Raw genomic sequence first — 22551 nt, forward strand, 5'->3', positions numbered from 1 at the left:
GAAACATGCAGTTTTCAGTGAAATACCTCGGCTAACTCGGGATAGAATAGTGACAATAATTCATTCACCTTAATATGCTACGTTGTCCTCAACAAGTTCTAAGGTTGTTCTTGAACTCGAACTTTTGCCGAAGAAGCATTTGCCTGGTGTAAAAATTGGGAACCACAGAAATCTATCTTCATAGCTACCGATGGTGGGGTTCAAACCCATCATCTCCGAATGGAATTTTGCATCTACGCGGCCCGTATCACGCAGCCAGCTCGCTCGGTATGGGATTTTCTATTGGACTGGACACATATTCTCAAAATGAGAGAGTATGTCAGTAGAATAATATTTGCTGTAGCCACTGCTTGCTCTGTCTGAAGGAGCAAAAATGAATTATTGTTAACTGGTTGAGGACTTTATGGGGCTCCATGATGAGTGGTCAGTGTCTTGGCTTCCGACGAAGCTGGGTCGTGGGATTTGAATCGTAACCGTGGGGTGGAAACTGAGTATTTATGCTGTCGCCCCCCCCCCCTCCCCCACAAATCATTTCTGCAAAGAAACCGACCGACCCTCAGTTGCATTTGTCTCCTCATGAGTGTGGACGGCCTCTGCCTTACAAGGGATACATGCAGCTGTAATAGCCACACAAAATTGTATATTATAGGCATTGGAGACCCGTGGGGGAGTATAAACATAGGCTTTCACAATAAGTAACTTTGGATCGACGTGGGGTAGAATATCAATTAAACCTATATCTGGTATATTTATGCTTTTCTAAATTTTCTTTTCCCTTCATATAAAACGTTTGTCTTCCTGACAGGGAATCTAATGCTTCACCTTTGGAGTAAACAAAGAGCGCCTTTATTGCCTTTGCTGGACAATGTCTGAGTTGCTAGGATGTATCTTACTTCTAATACCGTGATTTATTTCCTTCCTCTCATCACACCCATAGTCACTGACAGACTGTTACTCTGTATGATAGGGGTTGATGACCAATTAAATATTTTAACCCTTTGGTGAACAACAACAACAAGAAGCACAGCAACGTAAATCTGTACCGTATTTGGCTATTGTACTTTGACTCAGTGGCAATAAAACTATATCCATATTTTAAGTAGGATGGTGAAGGTGAATGGGGAGGTTAAGGATCTTCATTTTCTCGACATTTGGCTCTATAATGTAATGACACAATATTTCATAACTGTCATTAACATGAATCATATTATTATACTTGTCCTTGTATTATTCCATTGTAATCATTAACATGCATACTATGTATGTTATGTTAAGCTACTACAGTATATATTGTAACGTTGTTACTTTCGGGATGATGATGTGTAATAGCCTGGTATATTACAAAGGACAGAGATAGGAATTATCGAGTAAAAGTAATCACTTTTCTTAACAACCTGCTAGTGATATAAATAACGAGTGGAAAGGTAATTTAGAACTACAATCAAGCGGAAAATTAATCTACTTTTGTATTGGAACTCTTTGTTATCTTCCAGAATTTATGCTTCTGGTTTAAAGGGGCCTAATATCTAAGGTATCGGCCCTCTTCAAGAATTCAAAAGGAGATTTACTATTTGTGCTAGACTATCCACGACACTTTAATAGGAACTCAGTTCTTTCACTTCAAATATGTTGTACACATTATCAAGCCACAATTATTCTAGTGGCAAATTACCTCATTGAATAGAGTACATTTTGTTTAGGGGTATTGTATAAGCTGTAAATTAAACATTTCCGTTATTTTTATTTGATAAGTAATCGGTTTGTCTCTTCTTTAGAAACCTACGTAAGGCCTAGCATCAGAAATGGTTTCCCGAAATCATTGCGCACGACATCAGATACTAATCAACTTCAGTTGTGAAGTGCTTTAATTTCATTGCGAATTTATATTTTATTGGGATGTTATGTTCCTGGTGCTCATAATTTATTTCATATTTTTGTACAGTGGCAATGAGTTAGAGCGATATAGTCACAATCCTATTAATGATTCGATAATTCGTTCTTAGAAGTATCCGTCCATTGCTCATTTCCTACAATTGGCAGAAACCTCTTGGAGAAGTGTAATGCTATGGCAAATAACTTCTTACTACTCTGGATCTTACCTCTGACCCTCCATCCAGAAGAGTAACACGCTTATCATTACCCCATGACAGCTTTCATCTATAAGGAACTAATACTTCATTCCAATGTCATATCATTAATTTATATACTCTGATGACTTGATATTTGTGTCAGAATGGAGAGTGTTCTAAATGTTCCTGTATAACAAAATTAATATTTACATGTTTTTAAGGTTCCTTCAATTGCTATTCTTTATAAACACAGGGTTGCTGTAATTTTCAGCTGAATTCTTCAACTTGTCGGAAAACGTAGTAAAACAACTTTTTTTCAGTCTGTCGAACACAAGATACAAATGTATAAAATACTAGTAGGGCCCTACATACTTGGAAAAGTTAACACAACATTAACAATCTTGTACACACAGCATAGGCCTATACGCATGGGCATGCAAATAAGCGATTAGAAAGCATCTGAGGATGAGCTTAGAGAACGAAACATGTTATTTGGTTGTTAATAAAATTGTAATACCTAAAGGTCAAAACAGTAATATCAGTCTTTCGCATTTCTGCGCTTTTAGATTCAAGGACATGTCTCGCAATCTAAAGCATAGAAGGTCAGGGTCTAACGAAGTAGGTATCCAGTATTCTGGAGATAGTGGGTTCGAACCCCATTGTCGGCAGCCCTGAAGATGGTTTTCCGTGGTTTCCCATTTTCACACCAGGCAAATGCTGGGGCTGTACCTTATTTAAGGTCACGGCCGCTTCATTCCCACTCCTAGACCTTTCCTGTCCCATCGTCGCCATAAGTCCTATCTGTGTCGGTGCGACGTAAAGCCAATGGCAAAAAAGAAAAGATAACCAAGTAGGTACACAGCCTATCTCTGTGCACTGCTGTTTAGGTTTAGATATTTGTGAAGTAGGTCTTGTGGATTCTTTGTGAAAGTGTTCTTCTTGTTTTCGCAGGTAGCTGTGAACGACCGGAGTGGAGTGGCTCAGAACGCGACCTAGCGGTGCCGAAGAAGCGCCGGCGTCGTGCTGTGAACGAAGCCGAAGACGCGGAAGGTGGCGAGGACGGCGAGAACACGTCACTGTCATCACGCTCCTCAAGCCTTATTCAGTTTGAGTGTCTGGAACGCCACTGTGAAGACGTCTTTCGAACCTCGGCGACAGCAGACCCTTTCCACGATCCTACTAGCCCATCACCATCTGCATTTAGCTTTGACTCACTCGAGTCAAACCGCTGGCGCTTTTCCGCTTCTCCTGACAGTCTGGACGAAGAAGGTTCCGTTAGCAGTGGCGAAGAAGCCTCTTCTGACGATACTTTGCAACATTCTTCTTGGTCCAGCTTCCGATCTTCTAATGGCAGTCGTATGAGATCTTACCGCAGTTTTGATAGCTTAAATCTCCTTCAACAGCAGCAACAGCAGCACACACTAGCAGAACTTTCTCAGAGCTTGGGAAACAATTCTTTACTTAGTGACAAGAAATTGTCTGCAGACCACAGGGCTGTAGGAAAAGTGAAAAGTGCAGATTCTGAAGCAACTATTGTGAATGAGGATATTGATAACAATTCAGGTAAAGAAAATGGAGGTTCGTCAAAGCCTCAAAGATCTGCTGAAAATCTGAGTGAAGACAGCGGGTTTGGTGATAATACTAGGGCTCGTAGTGTAGTGTTACCTGTTGTCGAGGACGAAGATTCTTGTTCTTCTTACTACTCAGATTGCAGCGCGGCCAATAGCGAATCATCTTCATCGTCATCCGCTTCATCTTCGCGAGTAGTGCAGCAGAGAAAATCTTCCGTGGCAAAGAGAGGTCTAAAAATAGGTGGCGAGTTGGAATTCAGTGAGAAGCGAGGGTGGGCCGCGCAAGATTCTAATTTTAACAGTAGCTGTTGGCAAAGTGCTCCGAGCCTGCTTCCCGGGGTACAGGAAGGAGGCGCTGCTAGTGCAGTCTACTGTGGACCAAGGAACAGTCAGGATCACTTGTGTAGTGTCCCCGATAATTTGAACTTGTGTTCGCGGGATGACGAAGAGCCCATCTCACTAGAAGACAAGAGTATCATCAGCATGGCTCGAAGACTACCTGTTGTAAGCACCCCTAACCTTCACAGCAGCTCCAATACGCCAGGTGAGGGAAATAAGGAATTCTTAAGACGGGAACAAGAATTTTGTTCTACTACATCGACAATTAGCGTACCCCTCAATGATGATATGGATATGTATTTAGAGGACAAAATTATTCTTTCTAAAAGCTTAACCCCACTCCCTGGATCTCAAAAAGGTGTTCATTTCTGCCCTGTCGTGTCTGAAGTAAGTTGGCGTGATAGTTTCAGTGAAGATGAGACGGACGAAGAAGAAGATGAAGACGAAATAATGGATCAAGAAATGATTAAAGAATTACAAGTAGACGAAAGTAAATATAAGGTAGAAGAGCCAGAAGATGATTTTTATGATGACAGAGACGAAGAGGAAGTTCAGAATAATAATAATAAAGTGTCAGAAGTGGTAGGAAACCAACAAGGACAGCCAGAGCAACAGAAGCCGGGAATAATCATTCAGAAATTACAGATAGGAGTTCCGATCAGTCCGTCAGAGCGCGAACGAGTGGTGATGGATGTTGTCCCGCCCACTCTGGCTGGCAGTCACGTGGTTAGCACGCCTGCTACTCCACCGTCAGTGTCAGTACCGATGGCGACCCAACAGAAGCAGCACCTTCAGCCGCGTGCCGGAAGCGAGAGTAACAGTGAGTCGTCCAGTGATACTTCTAGTAAAAAGAGTGGCAGTAGATTGGGTGGTTTCTTTCAGCGATTCTCCCTCCGGCGTCTGAGTGGTCGACATGAGGAGAAGAAGAAAGCCAAGGAAGAGAAGAAGAACAAGGGGGCAGCACCTGTTGTTAATCAGAAGACAGTGGTTGAAGCCCAGTATGAGGATGTAACCATTATACCTCTCCATCCACCCCCAGAGGAACAGCGGCCTCAGGTCGCTAGGAAGCCGCCGTTACCACCCTTACCACCACGCATCGTGGCGTCCAGTGCTAAAGCGCCAACCCCTGTGCGTCGCGGTGCTCCTGCGTCTGCGCCTGGAAATGCTGCTACCGGCAGCGTCGGCGTCCAGCAGGGTGGCGGTGGTAGTAGTAGCCCTGCCATGTCAGCGTCCGTACGGGCAGGAGCATCGGCACCATCGATAACGACGACGACGACAAGAACAAATGTAGCGGCACCTATTGATCAGCGTCGGGACGTCCTTCTGGAGACGGACTTGGACACTGCTATCACGACGATAGGGACTGCCCCACCTCATCCTCGTAACAATGGCAAGAAGGCGAGGAGCCTGTTGAACTTAGGGGAGATGAGTAAGCACCATCCTCACCACCCTGGAGGACAGCTCCTGGAACCACCCCGCCAAGGGGGTGCGGCACCGGCCAGCACCGAGGCGAGGGCCAAATCCATGGAATTCCTCCTCGACAAGGAGAACCAGGCTGCTATCCAGGTAGGTCATGATCCCATCACTAAATCAGCGCGGAGGAGGGGCTGTCGCGGGGTACAGTCACTGGTAGTGTGCACTAACCAGCGTGTTGTGAACGCAAGTACTCACACAGGCTTTATCTTCTTATGGCATTATTATTATTATTATTATTATTATTATTATTATTATTATTATCGTGATCACAATGTTTTAATATATTTGTATTAATATTTTGCCGCATCCTCTAATAATATTGTGCCTTGCCTTACACACTTACAATCTATTTAAAAATTTAAGTCGAATTCTTTTCCTTTACTTTCCGTGCATTATGCCTACTCGAAATGTGGCAGAGCCGAGTGTTTTACGTCAACACTGTTTATTGTACCCCAAAGGTGTCTATTCGAGAAATTACAGAGGTTCCGTTACTTTTGCGACAACAGTAATGATACTCTTCTGACAGCTGGTGTTGCAGTTTATTTTCTTCGTAAAAATCCTATTCTGACGCAAACCTTTTTCAATAGAACTTTTACCGTGGGAGGGATCTGATCCCACGTTATGGTTCGAATTATGCCATTCAGCGTCCGTCACTGCTTACTGACCGTGCTTTGGGTGCAATTATAAATATTTCTCATTCCATTGACTGTAAAGCATTTCACAGATGTGTGGCTTATTTCAGAGCTAATGTCACTTTCAGTAGCCCAAATAAGTGATAACAGTCGTGATAAAGTCAGGGTATGTATTGCGTACAACTTATATGTGACTTTCTGTAAACTAAGCTCACTATAGTTCGCAATAATCTGAACAAGCATTTTATCCTGTTGTACTTCGCAAATTCAGGTTGTGTTGTTGACAGTCAAGTTTTGCGTACAGTGTTTCAAAATGTTTCGTCTCTGTTGAATAGAATGCATTTTAAATGGATTTGCTGTGCTGACTCTTTAGATGTATTTATTTCCATTCTTAATATTGGTTGTTGTTATTTATAGTGCAAGAATAGATAAGGAAAGTTTTGTCAATATGGAACTGTGTTATTATATGTTCTAATTTCTTTGTGAATATCTTGGCGTTGTCTGATTCATTCATTGGGTTGATGTAAAGCACTCAGCAAGTTCAAGTCCAAAAATGAAAGCGAAAGTAAAAGGTGTTATAATTAGAACTGTGTCCGGCTCCATGGCTAAATGGTTAGTGTTCTGGCCTTTGGTCACGGAGGACCCGGGTTCGATTCCCGGCAGGGTCGGGAATTTAAACCATAATTGGTTAATTTCGCGGGCACAGGGGCTGGGTGTCGGTGTTGTCTTCATCATCATTTCGTCCTCATCACGACGCGCAGGTCGCCTACGGGAGTCAAATCAGAAGACCTACAACTGGCGAGCCAAACCTCGGACACTCCCGGCACTAAAAGCCATACACCATTTCATTTCATTAGAACTGTCTTGTTGTTCTTTGGAAATACATTTAAATTGAGAATGCAGTAATTGTTGTTAAATAATGTGTATTGGTAGGTCGTTAGTTACTAGATATTGCAACATTGGTCGTAGGTGACAGTTCCTATTTCGTTAGACCATTGAGCCTTCTTGTCTTTTTTCTATATAACTGATAGTTAAAACGGTAACTGATAGACAAGTAATGATATAATATACGTTTCTGTGTGTGTTTTATTTACCGTGGATGTGTGTGTTTATCTTTTTAAAAATATCGTTTCGTCAAATGTTAAGTGGCTGTGCAAACATCGCTAGACTTATCTGCAGTTTTTATCAGCCGTGATTGCAGTCGTTAGAAAGAAGTCGTTGCGAATGTCATCATTAAGTTGTAATAAGACTCTCGTTTGCAGTTTTCTTGCATTGAACGTACGAACTACCGATGGTTTGAATCTGTCAATATCAGCTGGGGAGCTGCTCGCAGTACAGGCGTGACCTAGTGAAATGCAACACATCTGCGTATCGATCTGTGGCTGTACCTAGTTTGTAATCACGCCCTGCTCGCGGTCATGCCGTAGCACCCATTGTATGGGCAAGCATTATACAACTAAGTGCTTGGTTAATACAGTAATCAATAGCAGGCCATTGTGCCATTCTCCTTCATATTCATTAGTAGCACTTCTCAGTCTGGGAGACTTCCACATAAAAAAATCTCAGGCGATCTCACATTTGATTTTAAGTTTCGAGAATTAATAATAATAATAATAATAATAATAATAATAATAATAATAATAATAATAATAATAATAATATGCGTTTACTTTTCCTTCACTGTTATCGGGCCGGAAATTTACTCAGAAAATGGTACCTTTAAAATTTGTAATAAATCTACTGACAGGAGTCTCTCGCATCTGAACACTAAAATGACAACCGATTCCGCCGAGATATCATCCCCCCAACCTTGAGTATAGAAAGAAAGCGTTTAACCAACTACGCTATACAGTCGGCCGAATGGAGAAGTAATAGACACATTTTACGTTTCTTCCAGTTTTAAACTTCTATTCAAAGTTATTAGGGTACTTAATTCTGAGTCTAGAGACATAGTGGTTATCTCTATATATACCGTATTTCTTCTTTTATCTCTCCTTACACACAGAGAGATTTTGTTGCGAACATGCTGTTTTTATCATTGTATACATCTGTAAAAAATTTGAGCCTGGTCTATGTCTTAGGATAAAGGTATGTGCTAAGTTTAGGACTTGACTCCATGCCCTTCCCGTCGCCGCGCATTAGTACTGTTGAAAATCCTACTCGAAGTCTCCAGGGATTCGAAGCCGGGACACCCGTGTTTGGAGTCGAGTGGCTAGATCACTACACCAGCGTTCGCGTTCCCCCTTAGAAAATAATAAATAAATAAATAAATAAATAAATAAATAAATAAATAAATAAATAAATAAATAAATAGAGTGGATCAGACGGTTGAGGCGCTGGCCTTCTGACCTCAACGTGGCAGGTTCGAATCTGGCTCAGTCCGCTGGTATTTGAAGGTACTAAAATACGTCAGCCTTGCTTCGGTACATTTCCTGGCACCTAAAAGAACTCCTGCGGTACTAAATTCCGGCATCTCGGCGTCTCCGAAAACCGTAAAATTAGTTAGTGAGACGTAAAAACCAATAACATAATTTATTTAATAATAATACATACATACATCATCATTATAGACCGTTATGCCTTTCAGCGTTTAGTCTGCAAGCCTCTGTGAATTTATTAAACGTCGCCACAAACCTGTATTTGCAACTAGTTCTGTGGCCTCATTTAGCTCTATACTCGTTAGAAAATGAATCTAACCATCGTCGTCTTGATCTCCCTCTACTTCTCTTACCCTCCATAAGAGAGCCCACTTGTTAGGCCCCTTTAAACAACAAGCATCATCATCATCAAGAGAGCCCATCATTCTCCTACGTAACCTATCCTCCTTCATTCGTCTCACATGCCCCCACCACCAAAGCCGGGTTATGCTTACACCTTCATTCATCGAGTTCATTCCTAACTTAGCCTTTATCTCCTCATTCCGTGTATCCTCCTGCCATTGTTCCCATCTGTTTGTCCCAGCAATCATTCTCGCTACTTTCATGTCTGTTACTTTTAACTTATGAATAAGATATCCTGAGTCCACCCAGCTTTCACTCCCGTAAAGCAAAGTTGGTCTGAAAACAGACCGATGTAAAGATAGTTTCGTCCGGGAGCTGACTTCCTCCTTACAGAGTACTGTTGATCGCAAATGCGAGCTCACTGCATTAGCTTTACTGCACCTTCATTCCTTTCACTTACTATATTACCACACATCCTAAATACTTGAAATTATCGACCTGTTTCAGCTTTGCATCACCAATATAACATTCAGTTCTTTTGAATTTCTTACCTACTGACATCAATTTAGTCCTCGAAAGGCTAATTTTCATACCATACTCATTGCACCTATTTTCAAGTTCCAGGATATTAGACTACGGGCTTTTGGCACAATCTGCCATTAAGACCAAGTCGTCAGCATAGGCCAGACTGCTTACTACATTTCCACCTAACTGAATCCCTCCCTGCCACTTTATACCTTTCAGCAGATGATCCATGTAAACTACGAACAGCAAAGGTGAAAGATTGCAGCCTTGTCTAACCCCTGTAAATACTCTGAACCAAGAACTCATTCTACCATCAGTTCTCGCTGCAGTCCAACTGTCAACGTCAATGCCTTTGATTGATTTTAGTATGTCTCCTAGTATTGGGAACATCTTTTCCCTCGGTACCCTGTCATATGCTTTTCTCGATCTACGAAACATAAATATAACTGTTTATTCCTCTCATAGCAATTTTCAATTACCTGGCGCATACTGAAAATCTGATCCTGACAGCCCCTCTGTGGTCTGAAACCACACTGGTTGTCATCCAACTTCCTCTCAACCACTGATCGCACCCTCCCTTCCAAGATGCCAGTGAATACTTTGCCTGGTATACTAATCACTGAGATACCTCGATAGTTGTTGCAATCCTTCCTGTTCCCTTGCTTATAGATAGGTGCAATTACTACTTTTGTCCAATCTGAAGGTACTTTACCAACACTCTATGCTAATGTTTCTACTGCATGAAGCCATTTCATCCCTGGGTTCCCACTATACTTAACAATTTCAGATCTAAATTCATATATTCCTCCTGCCTTATGACAATGGAGTTTAATTATCACCTTTCCCATTTCCTGAAGCGTAATTTCACCATCATTTTCATCCTCCCCATGAGCTCGGTTGTTGGCGACATCACCAAGAAGATTTCCTTTTATATTGAGAAGATTTGCAAAATATTCCCTCCACCTGCCCAGTGATTCCCTGGGATCTATTATGAGTTCATCTGAATTACCGAAAACACCGTTCATTTCCTTTTTCCCTCCCTTCCTAAGATTCTTTATTACTGTTGTGACATGTTCCTGAGTCGCTGACTAACTTTACAAACATATATAAAACTCTGCATTTAATTGAAAAATCTGAATATCTGCATTTAAAATGGAAATTATGAAAATTAACATTCATTAAATAAAATACACACTCGTCGAACCCTGTACTCACACTTACTTGTTACCTGCTTACTTACACATACGTTATTTGAAGGGCGCCAGCTGTCACTCAGTACAGCAATAATAGAATGAGACTCTTGACCATCTCTAGGGTGTGGGGTAATAAGCTTACTTTTGACAACATACCATATAAGTTCTGGGAAAAGGAGATTGGCGTTCGGTTTCCCCATTAATTTTGAGGTTAAAATATATTACTGTTAATGAAATAAAACTATGAATTCGTTTGATAGAACAATATATATTCTTTAAATAATATATCAAAAAATAGTGAGTCTTGTTGCGATAAAACAGATGACAATATGAAATTATGACATTGCAATTGACAGAAACTAGGCATGAATTTGAATTCTTCTTGACCGGACATTTAACAATTTATACGAAATATTTCCCTCACTGATTCACTTGACTGTACCTTCAACACTTTGAGTGTAATTACGACGTAATCCATTGCTCTGGTGTTTACTGTAGATGTGTCACGCCTAACGTGGTGATACATCCTTGCGACTACTTCTTCTCCATATCATCTGACTTCTTTGTAAGTCAATATGGTATGACCTCTTGGCAGGTCCAGGGTTGCCCTCTCTGACTTCTTGGTAAGCCTTGCGTCCGCGTCTTCCACTAAGTGACGGACCAACCATTTGGTCTCACTCTCTCAATGACCAATAATGGCTCACTGAGTCTTCACCATCTCTCGTTCACTGGCCAACTAAGGCCTCTTGATCTAGTAGACTTGTTCACTGTACTGCATCCGTATAACTAATGACTGACGCTACAATGTGCACCCACCTTATATAGACTTTGGTTGACACAGCTACGTAATCTCCAGAAATAACAATGACATACTCCCACCTACGCGACAGATATTACGCACAGTGGTGAAATAGCCCCGCGGCGATGACACCGTGCGCGCATATTCTAACTAAAAACGATGACATAGCCAAGGCGCGGCGATGACTTGGCAGAATCGCCACTGGTATAGCAATATAACAACGTCACTTCCAATCTCTGATATATACAACAATTCTCACTGTACAGGTATTGAGTGTTATACTACACATACGTATATATGTGTATACATCTAAGTGCAATCTTGCAAGCAACAGGCAATTGCAAAATTGAATAAAACGGATAATTACAATAATAGTACAACATCACAGATAACATAATAATAATACTGACATAATAATAATAATAATAATAATAATAATAATAATAATAATAATAATAAAAAAATACAGATAAAATCATACAATAATAAAAATACAGATATCATCTTGTAACGGGATTTGAACCGTTACAATTCGCCTCCCTCATAAATAAATCGAAGAACAAAGAATCGATTGATTTATGAACAAAATTATATATAACACTGACACAGATAAACACTTTAAATGAGTATACAACAATAATTTTCTTTTTCAGTATCCATACATTTTATAATACATCACATATGAGAATTTTTCTCGCACATTGCCATCGTAGATAACTGTTCAGTGTCCCATTCTCATACAATTCACAAGAGCATAGCCCTTAATTTAACACACACAAATAATTTTCAATCAATATACAACATTCTTCTCCTTTTTTTTTAACATATCAAAATATTTTGTGAAATATCACTTATATGAGAACTTTTCTCGCATATGGTTATCGCAGATAACTGTCCAATGTCCTGTTCTCCGTTTATTTGTCACACAGTACATGACAATGTAGCACTTATTCTTCCAATACACCAATACGACACTTGGTTCACACGCATATCGCAGATGTTAGTTTTATTTTGCCAGTTTCTTACAAAAATTAATCATCTTATTATTATCTCAAAAAATCTCACGTGAAGTACTTCTTTACATATATAATACTACAAATACCGACAATATCCCTTTCCTGATCTTTTAAGGAATATGCACACTTCCCGATACGGTTCACAATAGTGAAATACCCCTGATAAAGAATATAACTTCAACATATTTTCCCGCCTCTGCAGATGATGAAATGGAACTCTGAGTAGCACTCTGTCACTCAACTGAATCAATTTTGCCCTCATTAACTTACATATCTCAAAAAATCACATCCTTCTTGGCAACAATAATTAAAGAATCAATACTATGGCTACAAGATGGTTCAATTATTCCGTAATCCAGCATAATGTTTATTTGTTCTTAGACTTCACTAGCATATTTAAGTTGAATGGGGTACTTACCTCCCACAAACGATCAATGGTCATGTACTACAAATTTATGTTCAAATACGTGTTCTTCCTCACTTACCACTAAATACATCTCGATGCTTACCTAACATCGAACACCATTACTCCTCCTGTAATTCACTTAAATTACCTCACGTCACTGCCTCATACCGACGATCCCTCAGATCCTGGTCGTTATAGACACGTAACACACCCAACAAAACATTTCCTCTCACTAGGAACAACTTCACTTACCTCTCATATTTCAAAGAACACACGTCACCAACACATTTACCTCGGACCATCATAATTAACACGTACTTCTTTGCTAGTTTTTCTCATAGAACAAACACACACTACCTAAATTAAAGTCTACTCTACTTCCATGATTTGCAACCAAGTCAGCTCCTAAAACAACTGAATACACAAGTTTTGGTACCACAAGGCATGGCTGAAACTTTCAATTATCTTTACTTATGATCGGTACCGCTATCATTTTATTTACTCACTTTGACTTACCCAACGGCTGTTATAATATTTGATAGTACCTTCACTTACCTTCTTCATATCACAATTTCCATCATCGGAGTTACTACCTCACTACTTACATCACATTCTCGGCATTACAAGTACTTACATCACTATAACAGATCACTTCTTACGTCTAACTTACTACTACTATTAAGTACTTCATTATATACGACTACGTCATTACTTAAATATCTCACTTAACATTACTTAGGTCACAATCACACTATACTTAAATCTACTTTCACTACATAACTACTTATACTAAATACCTGTTCATCTACTACCTTCAGACTGTTCACTTAATTTACCCGATTCCCTGTGAATTTGAGATACTCTGGCTCGATAACGACACCTTGATAACCTTCATATTAAGACTATCATAATCCCTTTGATAACTCAAATCCGTACGCCTCCCATCTTCCGATTCTCTCTGATTACTCCTCTGACCTTCTCTCTCATAACTCAAATACATACGCCTCCCATCTTCCGATTCTCTCTGGTTACTCCTCTGACCCTCTCTCTCACAACTTAATTCCATACGCCTCCCATCTTCCGATTCTCTCTGATTACTCTTCTGATCCTCTCTCTCACAAATCAAATCCATACGCCTCCCATCTTCCGATTCTCTCTCGTTACTCTTCTGACCACTATCACCATCAACACAACTATTAATCCTCTGCGGATCATGATCACCCCCTCTCCTCTGATACACGGCTAACATTTTCCCCTTTCTCTCTACAATCTTACTTTCCCTAGACATCATGCGCTCTCTCTCGCACGCGCGCCCTAGCACACATTCCTCCCAAAGCCTGTCAATGAACTCTTTAATCTCTCCTAAATTAGACATATTATCCCAGTACACTCGAAACCATATTTTACTTTCACCGATAAAAACCTTAGACAAAATCTCCAACACATATTCCCATTCAATAACATTATTCCTCAACTTACTTGCAAATCTTTTCTCAACTACTTTTACAAATTCTATAGTACTGAACTTTTTTCCAGAAAACTTGGTTAAATCACGATCCTTATTGAACAAACCACTCGCTATTACCACTTCTCTCGCCGTCTTACCTCTACCTTTCTGCCGTATCACTTCCTGGCAGTTTACAACTTCTTCTTCTTCTTCTTCCGCTGCTCTTTCAGCATTATCTTCCACTATTCTCACGTCTTCCTGCAATTCTTCCTCTCTCTCTCTCACCTGTTGTGATAGCATTTCCTGTTCATTCCGTAGTTCAGTGACCTCCACAAGTTTGCTTTCAATTTGTTCAATTCTACTAATCTGTTCCCTCGTGTCTTCCCTAACTGCATTGTAAATTTTGTCCAATCTTTTCTCGACTACCTCATGAATTTCTTCCCGATTACTCGCAATCTTATTACTTAACTCTAAGATATTCTCTGTACAAGTTCCTTTGACATGCTCAATTTGAGTATGAAGCTCGCTCCGACTCGACTCCATTTCTTCTCTAAGGTCAACACACTCTTTATTTACCTTATCTTCTAACTTAGATATTTGACTAGTTACCTCTACTATCTTAGTATCTATTTTAGAATTTAGTGATTCACTTAGCCCATCTATTTTATCATTAATCGCACTGTTACCATTAATCAATTCTTCGATTTTACTACTTAGAGAGTTAATCTGTTTATTACAATTTTCATTACTACTATCAATTAATTCTTTCATCTCTTTCTTATTATTTTCACTCATCTTTTCCATTCGTTTATTACTATTTTCATTACTATTACTAATTAATTCTTTCATCTCTTTCATCTCTTTCTTATTATTTTCACTACTATTACAAAATAATTCTTTCATCTCTTTCATCTCTTTCTTATTATTTTCACTAATGATCTCGGTAAATCTGGCCATCATCAAATTTATAGAATCTTGGTTCATTCCCCCCGCGATTTCCTTTTGAGTTTCAGTATGCTTCTCAATTTCTGCACTTTCCTGAATTATCTCAGAAGCTTCCATCGTATTCACCTGTTCCCTACTCTGAATTTCACCTTGGATGTCCGCAGAAGCAATGACCTCGTCGTCACATGACTTGTTATTGTCTTCCTTGTCCATCATTGGTTCACTAGTGATAGTACGCGATCTCAAATTAATTTCCCTCTTCAAATCCCTTGACATATCCCCAAAATACAAATATATACCACAAAATTATACTCCTGACATTTACCGGTAATACTTCCGTTGGCTTTAATTGTGCATACTCTTCCCAGAATGAACCTATGATATGCTGTCATTCAGACCAAGTTCTGAATTTATTCGAGTCCCACGTTGCGTCGACACATTGAGAACATTTATTACTAAAAACTAACAGGGTGTGGGGTAATAAGCTTACTTTTGACAACATACCATATAAGTTCTGGGAAAAGGAGATTGGCGTTCGGTTTCCCCATTAATTTTGAGGTTAAAATATATTACTGTTAATGAAATAAAACTATGAATTCGTTTGATAGAACAATATATATTCTTTAAATAATATATCAAAAAATAGTGAGTCTTGTTGCGATAAAACAGATGACAATATGAAATTATGACATTGCAATTGACAGAAACTAGGCATGAATTTGAATTCTTCTTGACCGGACATTTAACAATTTATACGAAATATTTCCCTCACTGATTCACTTGACTGTACCTTCAACACTTTGAGTGTAATTACGACGTAATCCATTGCTCTGGTGTTTACTGTAGATGTGTCACGCCTAACGTGGTGATACATCCTTGCGACTACTTCTTCTCCATATCATCTGACTTCTTTGTAAGTCAATATGGTATGACCTCTTGGCAGGTCCAGGGTTGCCCTCTCTGACTTCTTGGTAAGCCTTGCGTCCGCGTCTTCCACTAAGTGACGGACCAACCATTTGGTCTCACTCTCTCAATGACCAATAATGGCTCACTGAGTCTTCACCATCTCTCGTTCACTGGCCAACTAAGGCCTCTTGATCTAGTAGACTTGTTCACTGTACTGCATCCGTATAACTAATGACTGACGCTACAATGTGCACCCACCTTATATAGACTTTGGTTGACACAGCTACGTAATCTCCAGAAATAACAATGACATACTCCCACCTACGCGACAGATATTACGCACAGTGGTGAAATAGCCCCGCGGCGATGACACCGTGCGCGCATATTCTAACTAAAAACGATGACATAGCCAAGGCGCGGCGATGACTTGGCAGAATCGCCACTGGTATAGCAATATAACAACGTCACTTCCAATCTCTGATATATACAACAATTCTCACTGTACAGGTATTGAGTGTTATACTACACATACGTATATATGTGTATACATCTAAGTGCAATCTTGCAAGCAACAGGCAATTGCAAAATTGAATAAAACGGATAATTACAATAATAGTACAACATCACAGATAACATAATAATAATACTGACATAATAATAATAATAATAATAATAATAATAATAATAATAATAATAATAATAATAATAATAATAATAATAATAATAATAATAAAATACAGATAAAATCATACAATAATAAAAATACAGATATCATCTTGTAACGGGATTTGAACCGTTACACTGTCCAGAAAGGTTTCCCTGCTGCTTGACATAGACTTTCCAGGTTATTACTAAAATCTTCCCACGACTTCTTTTTGAATTCAACAACTATTTGTTTCGCTCTGTTTCTTTCTTTTCTACGTACAAAGCCCTGTCTGCCTTGGCCCTTGTTTGGAGCCATTTCTGATAAGCCTTTTTACATTTACAAGCTGTTCTCACTTCATCATTCCACCAGTATGTTCGCTTTTCCCATCTTTACACACAGTTGTTTCTAGGCATTCCCTTGCTGTTTTCATCCCTGTATGACACCCATTCTCTTTCTATATCCTGAAGCTGCTTACTGTCCACTGTTCGGAACTTTTCACTAATCATATACATGTACTTCTGTCTAATTTCCTCGTCATTCTGGAGATAGTAGATTCGAGCCCCACTGTCGGCAGCCCTGAAAATGGTTTTCCGTGGTTTCCCATTTTCAAGGCAAATGCTGGGGCGGTACCTTAATTAAGGCCACGGCCGCTTCCTTCCAACTCCTAGCCCTTTCCTGTCCCATCGTCGCCTTAAGACCTGTCTGTGTCAGTGCGACGTAAAGCAACTAGAAAAAAAATCCTTATCCTGGAGATTTTCTACCCTTATTCGTTTGCAGACAGATTTCACTTTCTCTATCCTAGGCCTAGAGATACTTAGTTCACTGCAGATTAAATAGTGGTCTGTATCATCGAAAATTCGCAGGAAAACCCGTACATTCCTAACAGATTTCCTGAATTCGAAGTCGTTTAAGATGTAGTCTATTATGGATCTAGTACCGCTAACCTCCCATGTGTAGCGGCGAATAGCCTTGTGCTTGAAGAATATATTAGTAACTGCTAAATCCATACTAGCACAGGAGTCCGGCAAACGCTTCCCATTCACTTTAGTTTCCATATCTTCCCCACATTTACCAATCACCCTTTCATATCCTTTAGTTCTATTTCCAACTCTCGCATTGAAATCGCCCATTCGCGCTATCCTATCCCTGCTGTTGACCCTGACTACCACGTCACTCAATGCTTCATAAAACTTGTCAACTTCATCCTCATCTGCGCCCTCACATGGTGAATATACTGTGACAGTTCTCGTCCTAATTCCTTCAACTGCCAAATCTACCCACATCATTCGCTCATTTACTTGCCTAACAGATACTATGTTGCGTGCAATAGTATTCCTGATTAACAACCGTACCTCACACTCTGCCTTTCCCTTTTTAATAGCCGTCCAGTACACTTTATAATCTCCTATCTCTTCCTCGTTATCTCCCATTACCTGAATATCACTTACTCCTAGTACATCCAGATGCATCCTTTTTGCTAACTCAGCCAGTACTACTTTCTTTCTTCCATAAGGCCCATTAATATTGATAGCTCCCCATCGAATTCCATTTCGTTCGCCAAGTTGTTTCCAATAAGTCCCTCGCTTTCAAATGGGTGTGAGACTCCATTGCTCCCATAGGTCCGAAGCTTGCTTGAAATAATTTTCTGAGCTCGGTAAATTCATGAACCAAGATGGTACCCTATTTACACATAGTCCAAGTGAGGATCTCTCCTCTAACGGGGTATGGACCACCGGTGAATTGTATAGTCCTAGCCGTCTGAGCACAAGGAGGCCATGACTCAGAATATGTCCGAGATGCCCAATTCCCAATCCGTAGCAACTAGTATCCCTACTCTCAGGACCACTTACTAGGCCACTCAGCCGTTGCCGATGGTTCACGAACTAGGACGTGACTACAGTAACCCACACCATGAACCATAATAATGAACGATAATAATCACAGTCGATATATCACACTCAAGAACTCGACGTGGCCCTCCACCGAATCACACAACTTTATTTCATTGGTCCCTCGACTACACTTATTCTGTGCCGCTGTGATGACAAGATCACAACGAAGAGCACTTCTTTGTCACTGATCAACAGTCTTAATTTCTTTATACTGTTTATGTACATGGAGTATTTGCAATACTTAATTAATTTCTGTTGTTGCCAGTTATGTATTTCATGATCTCTGTTTCTTGACTTCGTGACTGCGAATTGAAACCATGACTATCTCGGCTAGGCAGCCTCGCATGAGGTACTTGCATATGCAGAAATTGCTATTTCACTGCTCTAGAAATAACTGAAACTACAAAACTATAAGCGAGTGCTTAATTGGAGTGTTACGTGAAACCTTTCGTGGATTTTAAAACGAAGGTCTTTCTCTAGACAAGGGGAAGCAAGGTGCTAAACCCTCGTCATGTTGAATTCACAGCGGTAACAGAATAAAGAAAATATTAAAGAGCATTGTGAAAGAGAGTGCGCAAAGCTTAGCCTACAGGCCATGAAGGCCCTTGGAGGAGTGAAAGGAAAGGGCTTCCTTATCAGTAACTTAGGCACTAAATGGGATAGAATGGTTAACTCTATGCCTGGCCGCCTTTGCTCCCTGGAATTAACCTGAAGGCTGAATGAACCTCAGAGCCATGTGCCTCTCCAGCAATCGTTATCTCGTTTCTAAATTTTTATTTCCTAACGAGGAATCGAACACACCTCCTTCCGGGTGATCCGAACATGCTATTACCGCCTCCGCTAGGCAGTCCCTAAAGTGAGTGTGCAACAATTCGTAATTCGCGCGTTTCCTTGTTCGTATGCCTACGAAAATTGTTCGGGCAAAGTAACAGATGAATATCATACTGTCGTTGCGCCGCTATTCGACAATGTTGAGGGGAAGAATACTGACCCGCAGCACATGTATCACTTGGAACGAAAATTCGTTGATAGTTCATGCAATACTGAACCTCAGATGACAGAACCTTTCTGGTTAGAATTCCAAGCTGAAAATTTATCGCACAGCGGGTTTTCTAGGCGTAACGACGACATGCTAAGCCATTTACGCACAGGCCATGGAAACCCTTGGAAGAATGGAAGGTAAAGTCTTCCCTCTCTTAACTCTACGTCCGACCACTTTCTTCTCCACAAATTATCCTGATACTCATTTCTCATGTAGGCTGAGTGAACCCTGGAGCCACGTGCCTCTGCAGAAGTGAAAGTCTAGTTTCTAAATTTTTCATATTCTTGATGCGGAATCGAAACCACGTCCGTCTGGATGAACCAAGCACGCCTTTACCACCTCGACTAGGCAGCCCCCTATGACTTTTACACGTAACATCAATATTAAGCACTTATCATCTGACTCAATTGTTAACCGCGTACTGTGAAAGGACTCCAGATACTTTCGTCAGACTCTGTCGTTTCAGTCATCCTGGGTCTAATTTGTAATCGAGTTTCCCTCACCACTGTCAAAGAAATGTTAAAGTGATATCTTAAATCTCAGGACATCTTTCCCGTACCTAACGACGGGAGCGACATAGATGTTAGTTAAGATCTAGGTCATAGGCCCCTGAAAATAATAATAATAATAATAATAATAATAATAATAATAATAATAATAATAATAATGTGGCTCAGCTACCCTGTGCAGAAATTTGATTTAACGCCATTTCGGCTGCCTTCTTCTCAATTTCGATGTTCCGTTTTTCTCTAACCGATGACTGAAACGTATCTCAGTTGGGCGATCTGTGGCTGAGTTTTTTTAGATTTTTTCGAGTGAACACCAAATGTGTTGCCAAAGATCCTGTAACTGCAGACGTACGACATAGAAAGACGAATGACCTTCTCTTTCGCCCTTAAGAAATTCGACTAGTTCTGCCAGATTTGAACCCGCGTTCCTGGGATTCGGATGCTGACACACTACCACCGGTCCACAGAAGGAGCAATAATCATGAATCCTAATCACAGATAATAATAACTTTTTATTTTACTTTAAGAATTTGCTTTACGTCGCACCGACACATAAGTCTTATGGTGACGATAGAAAAGACCTAGGGGTGGGAACGAAGCGGCCGTGGCCTTAATTAAAGTGCAGCCCCAGCATTTGGCTGGTGTGAAAGTGGCAAACCACGGAAAATCATCTTCAGGGCTGCAAACAGTGGGGTTCGAACCTACTATCTCCCGGATGCAAGCTCACAGCTGCGCGCCCCTAACCGCACGGCCGACTCGCTCGGTAACAAATATTCTGCAACAAACTGTATTATAATACATATGACAGCATTTTCAAGAATAAATTGTTCGGAGTTGAAACATCGACATAAACGTTAAGTTAGCTCATATTTAATCTGGCGCGAGATTCAGATTTCAGCATGCAAGTCAATGAGTCAAGAAATGAAATATACAGTAGTATGCGTGCTAACCAAAGGTGTTAAAAATAGAATCTCCATAACTGAATAACTTCACCGCCCTCTTTCTTAAATGTAAAATAAACCAGGAAAACGAAACCTGAGGCAGTACACAGATTGTGTGTGGTTGGTGTTAAGTGCTCTAGTTTTTTTACAGTTTTGCGTTACGTCGCACCAACACTGATGGGTATTGCGGCGACGATGGGATAGGAAAATGTTCGGAGTGGGAAGGAAGGTACATCTTCAGCATTTGCCTTGTATGAAAATTGGAAACCACGGAAAACTATCTTCCGGGCTGCTGACAGTAGGGTTCGAACTCACTATCTCCCGAATGCAAGCTGATAGCTCCGTGATCCAAAGTGTGCAGCCACTTGCTCGGTTAGTTCTCTGCTTGAGAACAATCGATTGTAAATAGTGACAAAAATAATAGTAATAGGGGTAGCAAGCCAACCTCTTACCCGGAGGTCTAAAATTCGATTCCCGACCTGTCCAGAGGTTTTCATTCTGAACTCAGGGAGAGATTCACTCAGCCTCGTGAGACCATCTGAGGAGGGAGGCAATGGACCTTTTCACACAAGCTAAGCATTATCCTGGCCGCCTGGAACTCCAATATCTGCAGGCTATCTGGTTGAGTAGCAGTCACTTTGGCAGACCATTGGGCTTTGTATGCGACGGGATTATTATTATTACAATTATTATTATTTAAATGGTATACCTTTATAGGTAGACTTCATGTTCACTTGATGATATTGATAAAAGTTAGTCCCTTGTCCTCCCCCTGGACGGAGGAACTGAAGTTCTTTCCAAGCCCTCTTCCATGGGAAATGAGGGTTAGTGAGCTCCATGTGGTATTTTTTTGCACATTCGACCGTTTCACTGTTAATCGTAAAACTCTAACAAATTTCTAATTCTAAGCCGGACCTCCGAAGAAGGGAGATAGTACAACTGTGACAGAAATGGACTGTTGCTTAGGTCGTCATGTAGCATGTTATTTACTTTGTGTGATCACCAGTTCAATTCTTAGCGAGTACAAAATATTCTTCAGTTTATTTCAGATGTTTTTGGGCTCGCAGGTTTAAGGCCGGAAACCCTTCTTGACAAAATCGTCACCATACAGCCCGCGAAAGTCCGTGGAGGAATGGACGGTAAAGGCTTCCACTATCCGAAACCTCGGCATTCATTGGTTAGCTGTATCTTCGCGTAACTTTTGCCCCTGGGATCAACCTGGTACTAATTCTGATGTAGAGCTGTATGCCTCTCCAGATGTGGAGGTCGCGTATTTGTTAGTGCGAACATTCACAACAAACAGTATTATCCATCTGAAGCTGTGCGCGAGTGATGATTGTGTGACGAGTTATGGATGTTACAGGTGCGACTGTGGTTTGAATATCCTAGTGAAATTTCCGAAATGAATTTTTGTCACGTCCTTGTAGTTCGAATTTCATGTACGTCTTATGGCTTTTCTCACTCGATTACTCCCTCG

The 22551-nt window shown here is 40.4% G+C and overlaps 1 protein-coding gene across 1 annotated transcript in view; it reads left to right on the forward strand.

The window, feature by feature from the left end:
- The window catches only part of LOC136858087 (uncharacterized), an 880688-nt gene that overhangs the window by 428939 nt on the left and 429198 nt on the right, over window positions 1-22551 (forward strand). The window contains exon 3 of the mRNA XM_067137359.2: window positions 3021-5545. Coding sequence (XP_066993460.2) covers window positions 3021-5545 — 2525 coding nt within the window. The remainder of the gene's footprint in view (window positions 1-3020; window positions 5546-22551) is intronic.

Source organism: Anabrus simplex, chromosome 1 (assembly GCF_040414725.1).
Source record: "Anabrus simplex isolate iqAnaSimp1 chromosome 1, ASM4041472v1, whole genome shotgun sequence".
Classification (NCBI taxonomy): domain Eukaryota; kingdom Metazoa; phylum Arthropoda; class Insecta; order Orthoptera; family Tettigoniidae; genus Anabrus; species Anabrus simplex.